Source organism: Lissotriton vulgaris, chromosome 5 (assembly GCF_964263255.1).
Source record: "Lissotriton vulgaris chromosome 5, aLisVul1.2, whole genome shotgun sequence".
In the NCBI taxonomy this organism is placed as follows: Eukaryota; Metazoa; Chordata; class Amphibia; order Caudata; family Salamandridae; genus Lissotriton; species Lissotriton vulgaris.
The window spans coordinates 2,033,373,770-2,033,389,427 of NC_141693.1; the positions used below are offsets into that span (position 1 = coordinate 2,033,373,770).

General features: G+C 51.5%; 1 protein-coding gene across 1 annotated transcript in view; it reads right to left on the reverse strand.

The window, feature by feature from the left end:
* EEIG1 (estrogen-induced osteoclastogenesis regulator 1) overlaps positions 1-15,658 on the reverse strand; it is a 327,766-nt gene that overhangs the window by 130,820 nt on the left and 181,288 nt on the right. Inside the window, exon 7 of the mRNA XM_086924949.1 lies at positions 1,101-1,240. Coding sequence (XP_086781075.1) covers positions 1,101-1,240 — 140 coding nt within the window. The remainder of the gene's footprint in view (positions 1-1,100; positions 1,241-15,658) is intronic.

Here is a 15,658-nt window from a genome sequence, read left to right on the forward strand (position 1 = left end):
GCTATCGGTAGGAACGAAGATCTTAAAAAAAATTGCAGCAATTATTTTTTTTAAATACAGCAATATCAAAAAAAAATTCTAAAACATGACACAAGTAAAATAAATCAATTAAAAGAGGCGAGAGGCAAGCTGCATGTAGCGAGCGGCAGCAGGGCTTACTTAAGTCTCACTTCCTCTGGGTGGGGATGAGTGAGGGAGTTCTTTGCTATTTCTCCGGGTGGTGATGGGTTTGGGAGCTCCTCGCCTCTTTCTTTGGGTGGTGAGGAGTGAGGGAGTTCTTTGCTATTTCTCCGGGTGGTGATGGGTTTGGGAGCTCCTCGCCTCTTTCTTTGGGTGGTGAGGAGTGAGGGAGTTCTTTGCTATTTCTCCGGGTGGTGATGGGTTTGGGAGCTCCTCGCCTCTTTCTTTGGGTGGTGAGGAGTGAGGGAGTTCTTTGCTATTTCTCCGGGTGGAGATGGGTTTGGGAGCTCCTCGCCTCTTTCTTTGGGTGGTGATGAGTGAGGGAGTTCTTTGCTATTTCTCCGGGTGGAGATGGGTTTGGGAGCTCCTCGCCTCTTTCTTTGGGTGGTGAGGAGTGAGGGAGTTCTTTGCTATTTCTCCGGGTGGAGATGGGTTTGGGAGCTCCTCGCCTCTTTCTTTGGGTGGTGATGAGTGAGGGAGTTCTTTGCTATTTCTCCGGGTGGAGATGGGTTTGGGAGCTCCTCGCCTTTCTTTGGGTGGTGATGAGTGAGGGAGTTCTTTGCTATTTCTCCGGGTGGTGATGGGTTTGGGAGCTCCTCGCCTCTTTCTTTGGGTGGTGCGGTCTGTGCGAACCTCACACTTCTTCCCTACATGGCATTGAGTGTGAGTGGAGCTGGAGCTGGAGTGGGAGCTGCTCACTGTTTCTGCTGGCAGCTGCTGAGGCTTTCCTTGCAGTGTAGGGGCCACCTCTGTCTTTAGAGCCAATGACCGCTGCTTCCCCCCCCTCCTCATGTGCTCTGGTGGTGAGAGTGAGTGTAGGGGAAGTGGGGAGTTGACTATGGAACCTCTTCAGTGAGAGGGAGCAGTGATTACAGCTGCTGCTAGGGCTGTGCCTCAGGAGTCGAGTCTGAAGTACCTACCCACGCTGAGCATTGCAGGGCGGCTCCTGGCCAGGCGGAGGGTGCCCGAGGCAGCTGGAGAGGTCCCCTCTCCCTTAGAGGTCATTTGCAGGGAGGAGTCCTGTCCAGGGTTCGAGACAGACTTGGCTGTTGAGGGAGGCCTGGAAAACAAAAAACACACATTTGGTAACTTTCCTAATGCACTTAACGTCAGACACCAACGTTGTCTCTCCAAAATCCTCTCCCTTTTATTATGACACACCCAGGAATAAACAAGAAAGCTACCTTTGGTAACACTCTTTCTGCTGGAAACTCTATTTATATTTGCAGGTCCTCAACGTGTGAGGCTCTCCAGCTCTCAGACTGGATTGGGAAACTCTTGCAAAGTTCTGGCATGATGGCTTGGGCTCCACCAACCCCCATCGTCACTGGACACGACAACACAAATCTGCATGCAGGCGCCACTCCTGCTAGCCTTCAGACGCAGAGAAAAGCGGACAGATTGAATCTCAGCAGGCCGCGTGTCACCCTAACTTGGGGTTCATACATCACGGAATAGGAAGTGGCAGGGATTGTCCACTAGAAAGAGCGTTACCGAAGGGAAGTCACTTGTCCTTCTGATGGACACTTCAAGCACAGGTTCCTTACCTGGTGACTCAATACCAAAGAAATGTCCTTCTGAGGAACAGCTGCTAGACCGAGCACGTGAAATGGACCTCGCTGTGGACTTGTGAATCAATGTATTAGGGCCTGCTGAAAGTATGCACCAATGCCCGCGTCTGCCTGGTGAAAGTATGCACCAATGCCTGCGTCTGCCTGCTGAAAGTATGCACCAATGCCCGCGTCTGCCTGGTGAAAGTATGCACCAATGCCTGCGTCTGCCTGCTGAAAGTATGCACCAATGCCCGCGTCTGCCTGGTGAAAGTATGCACCAATGCCTGCGTCTGCCTGGTGAAAGTATGCACCAATGCCCGCGTCTGCCTGGTGAAAGTATGCCCCAATGCCCGCGTCTGCCTGGTGAAAGTATGCCCCAATGCCCACGTCTGCCTGGTGAAAGTATGCACCAATGCCTGCGTCTGCCTGCTGAAAGTATGCACCAATGCCCGCGTCTGCCTGGTGAAAGTATGCACCAATGCCCGCGTCTGCCTGGTGAAAGTATGCCCCAATGCCCGCGTCTGCCTGGTGAAAGTATGCCCCAATGCCCACGTCTGCCTGGTGAAAGTATGCACCAATGCCTGCGTCTGCCTGCTGAAAGTATGCACCAATGCCCGCGTCTGCCTGGTGAAAGTATGCACCAATGCCTGCGTCTGCCTGGTGAAAGTATGCACCAATGCCCGCGTCTGCCTGGTGAAAGTATGCCCCAATGCCCGCGTCTGCCTGGTGACAGTATGGACCAATGCCCACGTCTGCCTGGTGACAGTATGCACCAATGCCCACGTCTGCCTGGTGACAGTATGCACCAATGCCCACGTCTGCCTGGTGACAGTATGCACCAATGTCCACGTCTGCCTGGTGACAGTATGCACCAATGTCCACGTCTGCCTGGTGACAGTATGCACCAATGCCCACGTCTGCCTGGTGACAGTATGCACCAATGCAAACGTCTGCCTGGTGACAGTATGCACCAATGTCCGCGTCTGCCTGGTGAAACTATGCACCAATGTCCACGTCTGCCTGGTGACAGTATGCACCAATGCAAACGTCTGCCTGGTGACAGTATGCACCAATGCCCGCGTCTGCCTGGTGAAACTATGCACCAATGTCCACGTCTGCCTGGTGACAGTATGCACCAATGCCCACGTCTGCCTGGTGACAGTATGCACCAATGCCCACGTCTGCCTGGTGACAGTATGCACCAATGCCCACGTCTGCCTGGTGACAGTATGCACCAATGTCCACGTCTGCCTGGTGACAGTATGCACCAATGCCCATGTCTGCCTGGTGACAGTATGCACCAATGCCCACGTCTGCCTGGTGACAGTATGCACCAATGCCCACGTCTGCCTGGTGACAGTATGCACCAATGTCCACGTCTGCCTGGTGACAGTATGCACCAATGTCCGCGTCTGCCTGGTGAAACTATGCACCAATGTCCACGTCTGCCTGGTGACAGTATGCACCAATGCCCACGTCTGCCTGGTGACAGTATGCACCAATGCAAACGTCTGCCTGGTGACAGTATGCACCAATGCCCACGTCTGCCTGGTGACAGTATGCACCAATGCCCACGTCTGCCTGGTGAAAGTATGCACCAATGCCCACGTCTGCCTGGTGAAAGTATGCACCAATGCCCACGTCTGCCTGGTGACAGTATGCACCAATGCCCACGTCTGCCTGGTGACAGTATGCACCAATGCCCACGTCTGCCTGGTGACAGTATGCACCAATGCAAACGTCTGCCTGGTGACAGTATGCACCAATGTCCGAGACTGCCTGGTGAAACTATGCACCAATGTCCACGTCTGCCTGGTGACAGTATGCACCAATGCAAACGTCTGCCTGGTGACAGTATGCACCAATGTCCGCGTCTGCCTGGTGAAACTATGCACCAATGTCCACGTCTGCCTGGTGAAAGTATGACCAATGTCCACGTCTGCCTGGTGACAGTATGCACCAATGCCCACGTCTGCCTGGTGACAGTATGCACCAATGCCCACGTCTGCCTGGTGACAGTATGCACCAATGCCCACGTCTGCCTGGTGACAGTATGCACCAATGCCCACGTCTGCCTGGTGAAAGTATGCACCAATGCCCACGTCTGCCTGGTGAAAGTATGCACCAATGCCCACGTCTGCCTGGTGACAGTATGGACCAATGCCCACGTCTGCCTGGTGACAGTATGCACCAATGTCCACGTCTGCCTGGTGACAGTATGCACCAATGTCCACGTCTGCCTGGTGACAGTATGCACCAATGCCCGCGTCTGCCTGGTGACAGTATGACCAATGTCCACGTCTGCCTAGTGACAGTATGCACCAATGTCCACGTCTGCCTGGTGACAGTATGCACCAATGTCCACGTCTGCCTGGTGAAAGTATGACCAATGTCCACGTCTGCCTAGTGACAGTATGCACCAATGCCCACGTCTGCCTAGTGACAGTATGCACCAATGCCCACGTCTGCTTTGTGACAGTATGCACCAATGTCCACGTCTGCCTGGTGACAGTATGCACCAATGCCCACGTCTGCCTGGTGAAAGTATGCACCAATGCCCACGTCTGCCTGGTGACAGTATGCACCAATGTCCACGTCTGCCTGGTGACAGTATGCACCAATGCCCACGTCTGCCTGGTGACAGTATGCACCAATGCAAACGTCTGCCTGGTGACAGTATGCACCAATGTCCGCGTCTGCCTGGTGAAACTATGCACCAATGTCCACGTCTGCCTGGTGACAGTATGCACCAATGCAAACGTCTGCCTGGTGACAGTATGCACCAATGTCCGCGTCTGCCTGGTGAAAGTATGCACCAATGCCCACGTCTGCCTGGTGACAGTATGGACCAATGCCCACGTCTGCCTGGTGACAGTATGCACCAATGTCCACGTCTGCCTGGTGACAGTATGCACCAATGTCCACGTCTGCCGGGTGACAGTATGCACCAATGCCCGCGTCTGCCTGGTGACAGTATGACCAATGTCCACGTCTGCCTAGTGACAGTATGCACCAATGTCCACGTCTGCCTGGTGACAGTATGCACCAATGTCCACGTCTGCCTGGTGAAAGTATGACCAATGTCCACGTCTGCCTAGTGACAGTATGCACCAATGCCCACGTCTGCCTAGTGACAGTATGCACCAATGCCCACGTCTGCTTTGTGACAGTATGCACCAATGTCCACGTCTGCCTGGTGACAGTATGCACCAATGCCCACGTCTGCCTGGTGAAAGTATGCACCAATGCCCACGTCTGCCTGGTGACAGTATGCACCAATGCCCACGTCTGCCTGGTGAAAGTATGCACCAATGCCCACGTCTGCTTTGTGACAGTATGCACCAATGTCCACGTCTGCCTGGTGACAGTATGCACCAATGCCCACGTCTGCCTGGTGAAAGTATGCACCAATGCCCACGTCTGCCTGGTGACAGTATGCACCAATGCCCACGTCTGCCTGGTGAAAGTATGCACCAATGCCCACGTCTGCCTGGTGAAAGTATGCACCAATGCCCGCGTCTGCCTGGTGACAGTATGCACCAATGTCCACGTCTGCCTGGTGACAGTATGACCAATGCCCGCGTCTGCCTGGTGAAAGTATGCACCAATGCCCGCGTCTGCCTGGTGACAGTATGCACCAATGTCCACGTCTGCCTGGTGACAGTATGACCAATGCCCACGTCTGCCTGGTGAAAGTATGCACCAATGTCCACGTCTGCCTGGTGACAGTATGGACCAATGCCCACATGTCTGCCTGGTGACAGTATGCACCAATGCCCGCGTCTGCCTGGTGACAGTATGCACCAATGCCCGCGTCTGCCTGGTGACAGTATGCACCAATGTCCACGTCTGCCTGGTGACAGTATGGACCAATGCCCACATGTCTGCCATGCAAATACCAACAACAAAACAATTGGCAGTGTACTGGAAAAGAGCTCTTCCAGTACAAGCTAAGAGCGCATAGCGGGTCGAACCAATGCAGCCTCTGTGCCTACTATGACTGATATGGAAGAAAAAACAGTGAGGGAAGAAAGGTGAACCGCTGCTCATGGAAAGTAAATACGCAAACAAATGCGCTGGGTATGCCCAGACGTGGGTCCCTTGCTCACTTTGCCACTGGATTCAAGCTAGCCTGGCTGATGAAGGGTGTTACTCACAAACAGGTCCAATGATCTTTGTTTCCGGTCCAGGGAGAACCTGGCTTAGCAGTTCGGTCTGGACTGTTCCCATGAGGCACAGGGTCGAGACTGATTTGCATAAGGCTGGGTCTAAACTGGGGTGGCAGAGTGAGCTAAAGAATGATGGATTAAACCCAGATCCCTTGCCTGGGGGTGAGTGTTTTGAGTTGTTCTGCACTCCGTCCATCATTTGTGTGTCTTTTCCTTTCTCTGCTGCCAGACACAACTTACATCCAAAGACACTTCTGCCAGACGCAGCTTATATCCAGACACTGCTGCCAGACGCAGCTTATATCCAAAGACACTGCTGCCAGACGCAGCTTGTATTCAAAGACACTGCTGCCAGACACAGCGCATATCCAAAGACACTGCCAGACTCAGCGCATATCCAGACACTGCTGCCAGACGCAGCTTATATCCAAAGACACTGCTGCCAGACGCAGCCCATATCCAGACACTGCTGCCAGACGCAGCGTATATCCTAAGACACTGCTGCCAGACGCAGCTTATATCCAAAGACACTGCTGCCAGAGGGAGCTTATATCTAAAGACACTGCTGCCAGACACAGCGCATATCCAAAGACACTGCCAGACTCAGCGCATATCCAGACACTACTGCCAGACGCAGCATATATCCAAAGACACTGCTGCCAGACGCAGCTTATATCCAAAGACACTGCTGCCAGACGCAGCTTACATCCAAAGACACTGCTGCCAGATACAGCTTATATCCAAAGACACTGCTGCCAGACGCAGCTTATATCCAAAGACACTGCTGCCAGACGCAACGTGTATCCAAAGACACTGCTGCCAGACGCAGCTTGTATCCAAAGACACTGCTGCCAGACGCAGCGTATATCCAAAGACACTGCTGCCAGACGCAGCGTATATCCAAAGACACTGCTGCCAGACGCAGCTTATATACAAAGACACTGCTGCCAGACGCAGCGTATATCCAAAGACACTGCTGCCAGACGCAGCGTATATCCAAAGACACTGCTGCCAGATGCAGCGTATATCCAAAGACACTGCTGCCAGACGCAGCTTACATCCAAAGACACTGCTGCCAGACACAGCGTATATCCAAAGACACTGCTGCCAGACACAGCGCATATCCAAAGACACTGCTGCCAGGCGCAGCGCATATCCAAAGATACTGCTGCCAGACGCAGCTTATATCCAAAGACACTGCTGCCAGACGCAGCTTGTATCCAAAGACACTGCTGCCAGATGCAGCTAATATCCAAAGACACTGCTGCCAGACGCAGCGCATATCCAAAGACATTGCTGCCAGACGCAGGACATATCCAAAAATACTGCTGCCAGACGCAGCGCATATCCAAAGACATTGCTGCCAGACGCAGGACATATCCAAAAATACTGCTGCCAGACGCCGCTTCTTAAAAAACCCTCCCTTGACATTGCGGACCCTAACAGCTATAGACCAATATCCAGGTTGCCATTGCCGGCGAAACTGGTTGAGAAAATTATGAATTCCCAACTCTGTTCCTTCTTGCGTAATTCAAAAGGCCTTGACTCAGCCCAACACGGATTCAGAGAGGGTCACAGCACTGAGACAGCTCTGATTAAATCCACAGAGGAGATCCGGAAGGTACTTGATGAAGGGGGCCAGGCAGTGCTGACCCTTTTGGACCTGTCAGCGGCCTTCGATACTGCCCACCATGCACTGTTGCTGGATCGGCTGGAGGGCTGCGGGGTCCGCGGTCAAGCACTTAAGATCTTGAAGGCCTTTTTAACTGATCGGGTACAAGTGGTGGCCATGGGGGAGTACGAATCAAGACCTTTCGAGCTCCCGGGGGGGGGGGGTCCCGCAGGGGTCCTCTCTAAGCCCCACTTTATTCAACATCTACGTAGCCGCTCTCGCCCCAGTAATCAGATCCTTCGGGTTCGAGCTAACATCATACGCCGATGACACCCAGATTGTGGTCTCGGTGCTCCCGGGGACCGAGGGGGAGGTGGCAGGCAGGTTTCAGGATTGCATGTCTGCAGTCAGCTCCTGGATGGCAAAAAGCTGTTTAAAATTGAACTCAAAGACTGAGGTGATCATCTTTGGCACAAGTACTAATCTTTGGAGCCCTAACTGGTGGCCCACTGATATGGGGTCTCCTCCTCTCCCTGTTTCAAAGGTGAAGAATTTGGGGGTCGTTATTGACAACCTACTCACCTTTAAACCACAAGTCAATGCGCTGAGTTCCTCTGTACACTGCACCCTGAGAATTATCAGAAAGGTTTTGCCCTTCCTTCCTGAGGGCTGTAGAAAGACGGTGGTGACAGCCCTTGTTCTCTCACGCATCGACTACTGCAATAGCCTTTTTCTTGAGGCACAACAGGGGGTGCTCAATAAGCTTCAAGTTTTACAAAATGCGGCCGCCCGCCTGATTGGGGGATTGCCCAAGTTCTCCTCAGTCTCCAAGGAGTTGGATAAGCTGCACTGGCTTCCGGTGCGGAAGCGGATTATGTTCAAGGCCCTCTGTATTGTCTTTAAGGCACTACATGGTCTTGGTCCAGCGTTCCTTCAGGATCTTTTTCAATGGTATAGACCTGGTAGACAACTGAGGTCGGCCATTCTTGGGCTGGTTAAAACCACTCGGATCAAGAAGGCACGCTGGGGTGGAAGGAGTTTTGTCATGGGAGCTGCGACGGCGTGGAATTCCCTCCCTCTCTCCCTCAAACTTAATAAAAATCTCATGACTTTCAGGAAAGATCTAAAGACATGGCTCTTCTCCCATTAAGTACCCATATCTTCCGCTTCTTTGGAATTATCACTTCAGTGCCAGGACGCCGACTGGTATCAGTGCGCTCTATAAGTGTTAAAATAAATAAATAAATAAATATCTAAAGACACTGCTGCCACACGCAGCGTATATCCAAAGACACTGCTGCCAGACGCAGCTTATATCCAAAGACACTCCTGCCAGACGCAGCTTACATCCAAATACACTGCGGAAAGACGCAGCTTATATCCAAAGACACTGCTGCCAGACGCAGCTTACATCCAAATACACTGCGGAAAGACGCAGCGTATATCGAAAGACACTGCTGCCAGACGCAGCTTATATCCAAAGACACTGCTGCCAGACGCAGCCCATATCCAAAGACACTGCTGCCAGACGCAGCTTACATCCAAATACACTGCGGAAAGACGCAGCTTATATCCAAAGACACTGCTGCCAGACGCAGCGCATATCCAAAGACACTGCTGCCAGACGCAGCTTATATCCAAAGACACTGCTGCCAGATGCAGCGCATATCCAAAGACACTGCTGCCAGACGCAGCTTATATCCAAAGACACTGCTGCCAGACGCAGCGCATATCCAAAGACACTGCTGCCAGACGCAGCTTATATCCAAAGACACTGCTGCCAGACGCAGCTTATATCCAAAGACACTGCTGCCAGACGCAGCCCATATCCAAAGACACTGCTGCCAGAGGGAGCTTATATCCAAAGACACTGCTGCCAGACTCAGCGCATATCCAGACACTACTGCCAGACGCAGCTTATATCCAAAGACACTGCTGCCAGACACAGATTATATCCAAAGACACTGTGCCAGACGCAGCTTATATCCAAAGACACTGCTGCCAGATGCAGCGTATATCCAAAGACACTGCTGCCAGACACAGCGTATATCCAAAGAGACTGCTGCCAGACACAGCGCATATCCAAAGACACTGCTGCCAGGCGCAGCGCATATCCAAAGATACTGCTGCCAGGCGCAGCTTATATCTAAAGACACTGCTGCCAGACACAGCGTATATCCAAAGACACTGCTGCCAGACACAGCTTACATCCAAAGACACTGCTGCCAGACGCAGCGTATATCCAAAGACACTGCTGCCAGACGCAGCGCATATCCAAAGACACTGCTGCCAGACACAGCGTATATCTAAAGACCCTGCTGTCAGACGCAGCTTATATCTAAAGACACTGTTGCCAGACGCAGCTTATATCCAAAGACACTGCTGCCAGACACAGCGCATATCCAAAGATACTGCTGCCAGACACAGCTTATATCCAAAGACACTGCTGCCAGACGCAGCTTATATCCAAAGACACTGCTGCCAGACGCAGCTTATATCCAAAGACACTGCTGCCAGGCGCAGCGCATATCCAAAGACACTGCTGCCAGACACAGCGTATATCTAAAGACCCTGCTGTCAGACGCAGCTTATATCTAAAGACACTGTTGCCAGACGCAGCTTATATCCAAAGACACTGCTGCCAGACACAGCGCATATCCAAAGATACTGCTGCCAGACACAGCTTATATCCAAAGACACTGCTGCCAGACGCAGCTTATATCCAAAGACACTGCTGCCAGACGCAGCTTATATCCAAAGACACTGCTGCCAGGCGCAGCGCATATCCAAAGACACTGCTGCCAGAAGCAGCGTATATCTAAAGACACTGCTGCCAGATGCAGCGCATATCCAAAGACACTGCTGCCAGGAGCAGCTTATATCCAAAGACACTGCTGCCAGACACAGCTTATATCCAAAGACACTGCTGCCAGACGTAGCTTATATCCAAAGACACTGCTGCCAGATGCAGCGTATATCCAAAGACACTGCTGCCAGACGCAGCTTATATCTAAAGACACTGCTGCCAGACACAGCGCATATCCAAAGACACTGCTGCCAGACGCAGCTTATATCCAAAGACACTGCTGCCAGACGCAGCGCATATCCAAAGACACTGCTGCCAGACGCAGCTTATATCCAAAGACACTGCTGCCAGACGCAGCTTATATCCAAAGACACTGCTGCCAGACGCAGCCCATATCCAAAGACACTGCTGCCAGACGCAGCTTACATCCAAATACACTGCGGAAAGACGCAGCTTATATCCAAAGACACTGCTGCCAGACGCAGCGCATATCCAAAGACACTGCTGCCAGACGCAGCTTATATCCAAAGACACAACTGCCAGATGCAGCGCATATCCAAAGACACTGCTGCCAGACGCAGCTTCTATCCAAAGACACTGCTGCCAGACGCAGCGCATATCCAAAGACACTGCTGCCAGACGCAGCTTATATCCAAAGACACTGCTGCCAGACGCAGCTTATATCCAAAGACACTGCTGCCAGACGCAGCCCATATCCAAAGACACTGCTGCCAGAGGGAGCTTATATCCAAAGACACTGCTGCCAGACTCAGCGCATATCCAGACACTACTGCCAGACGCAGCTTATATCCAAAGACACTGCTGCCAGACACAGATTATATCCAAAGACACTGTGCCAGACGCAGCTTATATCCAAAGACACTGCTGCCAGATGCAGCGTATATCCAAAGACACTGCTGCCAGACACAGCGTATATCCAAAGACACTGCTGCCAGACACAGCGCATATCCAAAGACACTGCTGCCAGGCGCAGCGCATATCCAAAGACACTGTGCCAGACGCAGCTTATATCCAAAGACACTTCTGCCAGATGCAGCGTATATCCAAAGACACTGCTGCCAGATGCAGCGTATATCCAAAGACACTTCTGCCAGATGCAGCGTATATCCAAAGACACTGCTGCCAGAAGCAGCTTACATCCAAAGACACTGCTGCCAGACGCAGCTTATATCCAAAGACACTGCTGCCAGACACAGCGTATATCCAAAGACACTGCTGCCAGATGCAGCGTATATCGAAAGACACTGCTGCCAGACACAGCGTATATCCAAAGACACTGCTGCCAGACGCAGCGCATATCCAAAGACACTGCTGCTAGATGCAGCTTATATTCAAAGACACTGCTGCCAGATGCAGCGTATATCCAAAGACACTTCTGCCAGACGCAGCGCATATCCAAAGACACTGCTGCCAGATGCAGCGTATATCCAAAGACACTGCTGCCAGACACAGCGTATATCCAAAGACACTGCTGCCAGACACAGCGCATATCCAAAGACACTGCTGCTAGATGCAGCTTATATCCAAAGACACTGCTGCTAGATGCAGCTTACATCCAAAGACACTGCTGCCAGACGCAGCGTATATCCAAAGACACTGCTGCCAGACGCAGCGCATATCCAGACACTGCTGCCAGACGAAGCTTATATCCAAAGACACTGCTGCCAGACGCAGCTTATATACAAAGACACTGCTGCCAGACGCAGCTTATATCCAAAGACACTGCTGAGACAGCGTATATCCAAAGACACTGCTGCCAGACGCAGCTTACATCCAAAGACACTGCTGCCAGACGCAGCGTATATTCAAAGACACTGCTGCCAGACACAGCGTATATCCAAAGACACTGCTGCCAGACGCAGCCCATATCTAAAGACACAGCTGGCAGATGCAGTGCATATCCAAAGACACTTCTGCCAGATGCAGCGCATATCCAAAGACACTGCTGCCAGACGCAGCGCATATCCAGACACTGCTGCCAGACGCAGCTGATATCCAAAGACACTGCTGCCAGACACAGCGCATATCCAAAGACATTGCTGCCAGATTCAGCGTATATCCAAAGACACTGCTGCCAGACACAGCGTATATCCAAAGACACTGCTGCCAGACGCAGCGCATATCCAAAGACACTGCTGCCAGATGCAGCGCATATCCAAAGACACTGCTGCCAGATGCAGCGCATATCCAAAGACACTTCTGCCAGACGCAGCGCATATCCAAAGACACTGCTGCCAGACGCAGCCCATATCCAAATACACTGCTGACAGACGCAGCTTACATCCAAAGACACTGCTGCCAGAGACAGCGTATATCCAAAGATACTTCTGCCAGATGCAGCATATATCCAAAGACACTGCTGCCAGATGCAGCGTATATCCAAAGACACTTCTGCCAGATGCAGCGTATATCCAAAGACACTGCTGCCAGAAGCAGCTTACATCCAAAGACACTGCTGCCAGACGCAGCTTATATCCAAAGACACTGCTGCCAGACACAGCGTATATCCAAAGACACTGCTGCCAGATGCAGCGTATATCGAAAGACACTGCTGCCAGACACAGCGTATATCCAAAGGCACTGCTGCCAGACGCAGCGCATATCCAAAGACACTGCTGCTAGATGCAGCTTATATTCAAAGACACTGCTGCCAGATGCAGCGTATATCCAAAGACACTTCTGCCAGACGCAGCGCATATCCAAAGACACTGCTGCCAGATGCAGCGTATATCCAAAGACACTGCTGCCAGACACAGCGTATATCCAAAGACACTGCTGCCAGACACAGCGCATATCCAAAGACACTGCTGCTAGATGCAGCTTATATCCAAAGACACTGCTGCTAGATGCAGCTTACATCCAAAGACACTGCTGCCAGACGCAGCGTATATCCAAAGACACTGCTGCCAGACGCAGCGCATATCCAGACACTGCTGCCAGACGAAGCTTATATCCAAAGACACTGCTGCCAGACGCAGCTTATATACAAAGACACTGCTGCCAGACGCAGCTTATATCCAAAGACACTGCTGAGACAGCGTATATCCAAAGACACTGCTGCCAGACGCAGCTTACATCCAAAGACACTGCTGCCAGACGCAGCGTATATTCAAAGACACTGCTGCCAGACACAGCGTATATCCAAAGACACTGCTGCCAGACGCAGCCCATATCTAAAGACACAGCTGGCAGATGCAGTGCATATCCAAAGACACTTCTGCCAGATGCAGCGCATATCCAAAGACACTGCTGCCAGACGCAGCGCATATCCAGACACTGCTGCCAGACGCAGCTGATATCCAAAGACACTGCTGCCAGACACAGCGCATATCCAAAGACATTGCTGCCAGATTCAGCGTATATCCAAAGACACTGCTGCCAGACACAGCGTATATCCAAAGACACTGCTGCCAGACGCAGCGCATATCCAAAGACACTGCTGCCAGATGCAGCGCATATCCAAAGACACTGCTGCCAGATGCAGCGCATATCCAAAGACACTTCTGCCAGACGCAGCGCATATCCAAAGACACTGCTGCCAGACACAGCGCATATCCAAAGACACTGCTGCTAGATGCAGCTTATATCCAAAGACACTGCTGCTAGATGCAGCTTACATCCAAAGACACTGCTGCCAGACGCAGCGTATATCCAAAGACACTGCTGCCAGACGCAGCGCATATCCAGACACTGCTGCCAGACGAAGCTTATATCCAAAGACACTGCTGCCAGACGCAGCTTATATACAAAGACACTGCTGCCAGACGCAGCTTATATCCAAAGACACTGCTGAGACAGCGTATATCCAAAGACACTGCTGCCAGACGCAGCTTACATCCAAAGACACTGCTGCCAGACGCAGCGTATATTCAAAGACACTGCTGCCAGACACAGCGTATATCCAAAGACACTGCTGCCAGACGCAGCCCATATCTAAAGACACAGCTGGCAGATGCAGTGCATATCCAAAGACACTTCTGCCAGATGCAGCGCATATCCAAAGACACTGCTGCCAGACGCAGCGCATATCCAGACACTGCTGCCAGACGCAGCTGATATCCAAAGACACTGCTGCCAGACACAGCGCATATCCAAAGACATTGCTGCCAGATTCAGCGTATATCCAAAGACACTGCTGCCAGACACAGCGTATATCCAAAGACACTGCTGCCAGACGCAGCGCATATCCAAAGACACTGCTGCCAGATGCAGCGCATATCCAAAGACACTGCTGCCAGATGCAGCGCATATCCAAAGACACTTCTGCCAGACGCAGCGCATATCCAAAGACACTGCTGCCAGACGCAGTCCATATCCAAATACACTGGTGACAGACGCAGCTTACATCCAAAGACACTGCTGCCAGACGCAGCTTACATCCAAAGACACTGCTGCCAAATGCAGCGTATATCCAAAGACACTGCTGCCAGACGCAGCCCATATCCAAATACAATGCTGACAGACGCAGCTTACATCCAAAGACAGTGCTGCCAGACGCAGCTTACATCCAAAGACACTGCTGCCAGATGCAGCTTGTATCCAAAGACACTGCTGGCCATCATTCTGGTGGAAAGGCACAGTCCTATTCAGAGCCCAGGTGCACTTCTCCCACTCATTTGGATGTAAATCTCTCTATTCACCACCAGGCCACCTAGCCCTGCCCTCTGGAATTCCCTAACTCTGTCATTCACAGAACCCAGACAGCAGATACACATCCTAGCAGAAGCGGGCTGAAATGGTTAGGCAAGCAAATACCTACTTTCTAAAAGTGGCATTTACAAACACAGAGTATTAAAATAAACTTTACTAAAAGATGTATTTTCTTATTTTGAGTTCAGGCATACTAAAGTAGAATTTCTACCATATTCCCAGAGTCTGTTAGGATTATAGAATGTAACAATTCTAACAGTCCATTCTGGACTATGAAAACAGGTAGCCTTGCAAAAGTGAACAAGCATTTACAATGCAATAGGTCTCGCAGCATTAAAGTTTGAGTTATTGGCATTGTGTATGACAATGCGGTGCATACATTTTTTAGCAAACTTTGAATTTGTGAGCAGTGAGAGTGTGTGCAAGAGTATGCTGTTGCTCACAGCTGTTATTTTTCACACAGATCTTATGATGCACCTTAAGCACGGGGCTGACACAGTTATTATTCACACAGCTCTGATGATGCACCTCATGCACGGGCTCACAGCTGTTATTATTCACACAGCTCTGATGATGCACCTCATGCACGGGGCTGACGCAGTTATTATTCACACAGCTCTGATGATGCACCTCAGGCACGGGCTCACAGCTGTTATTATTCACACAG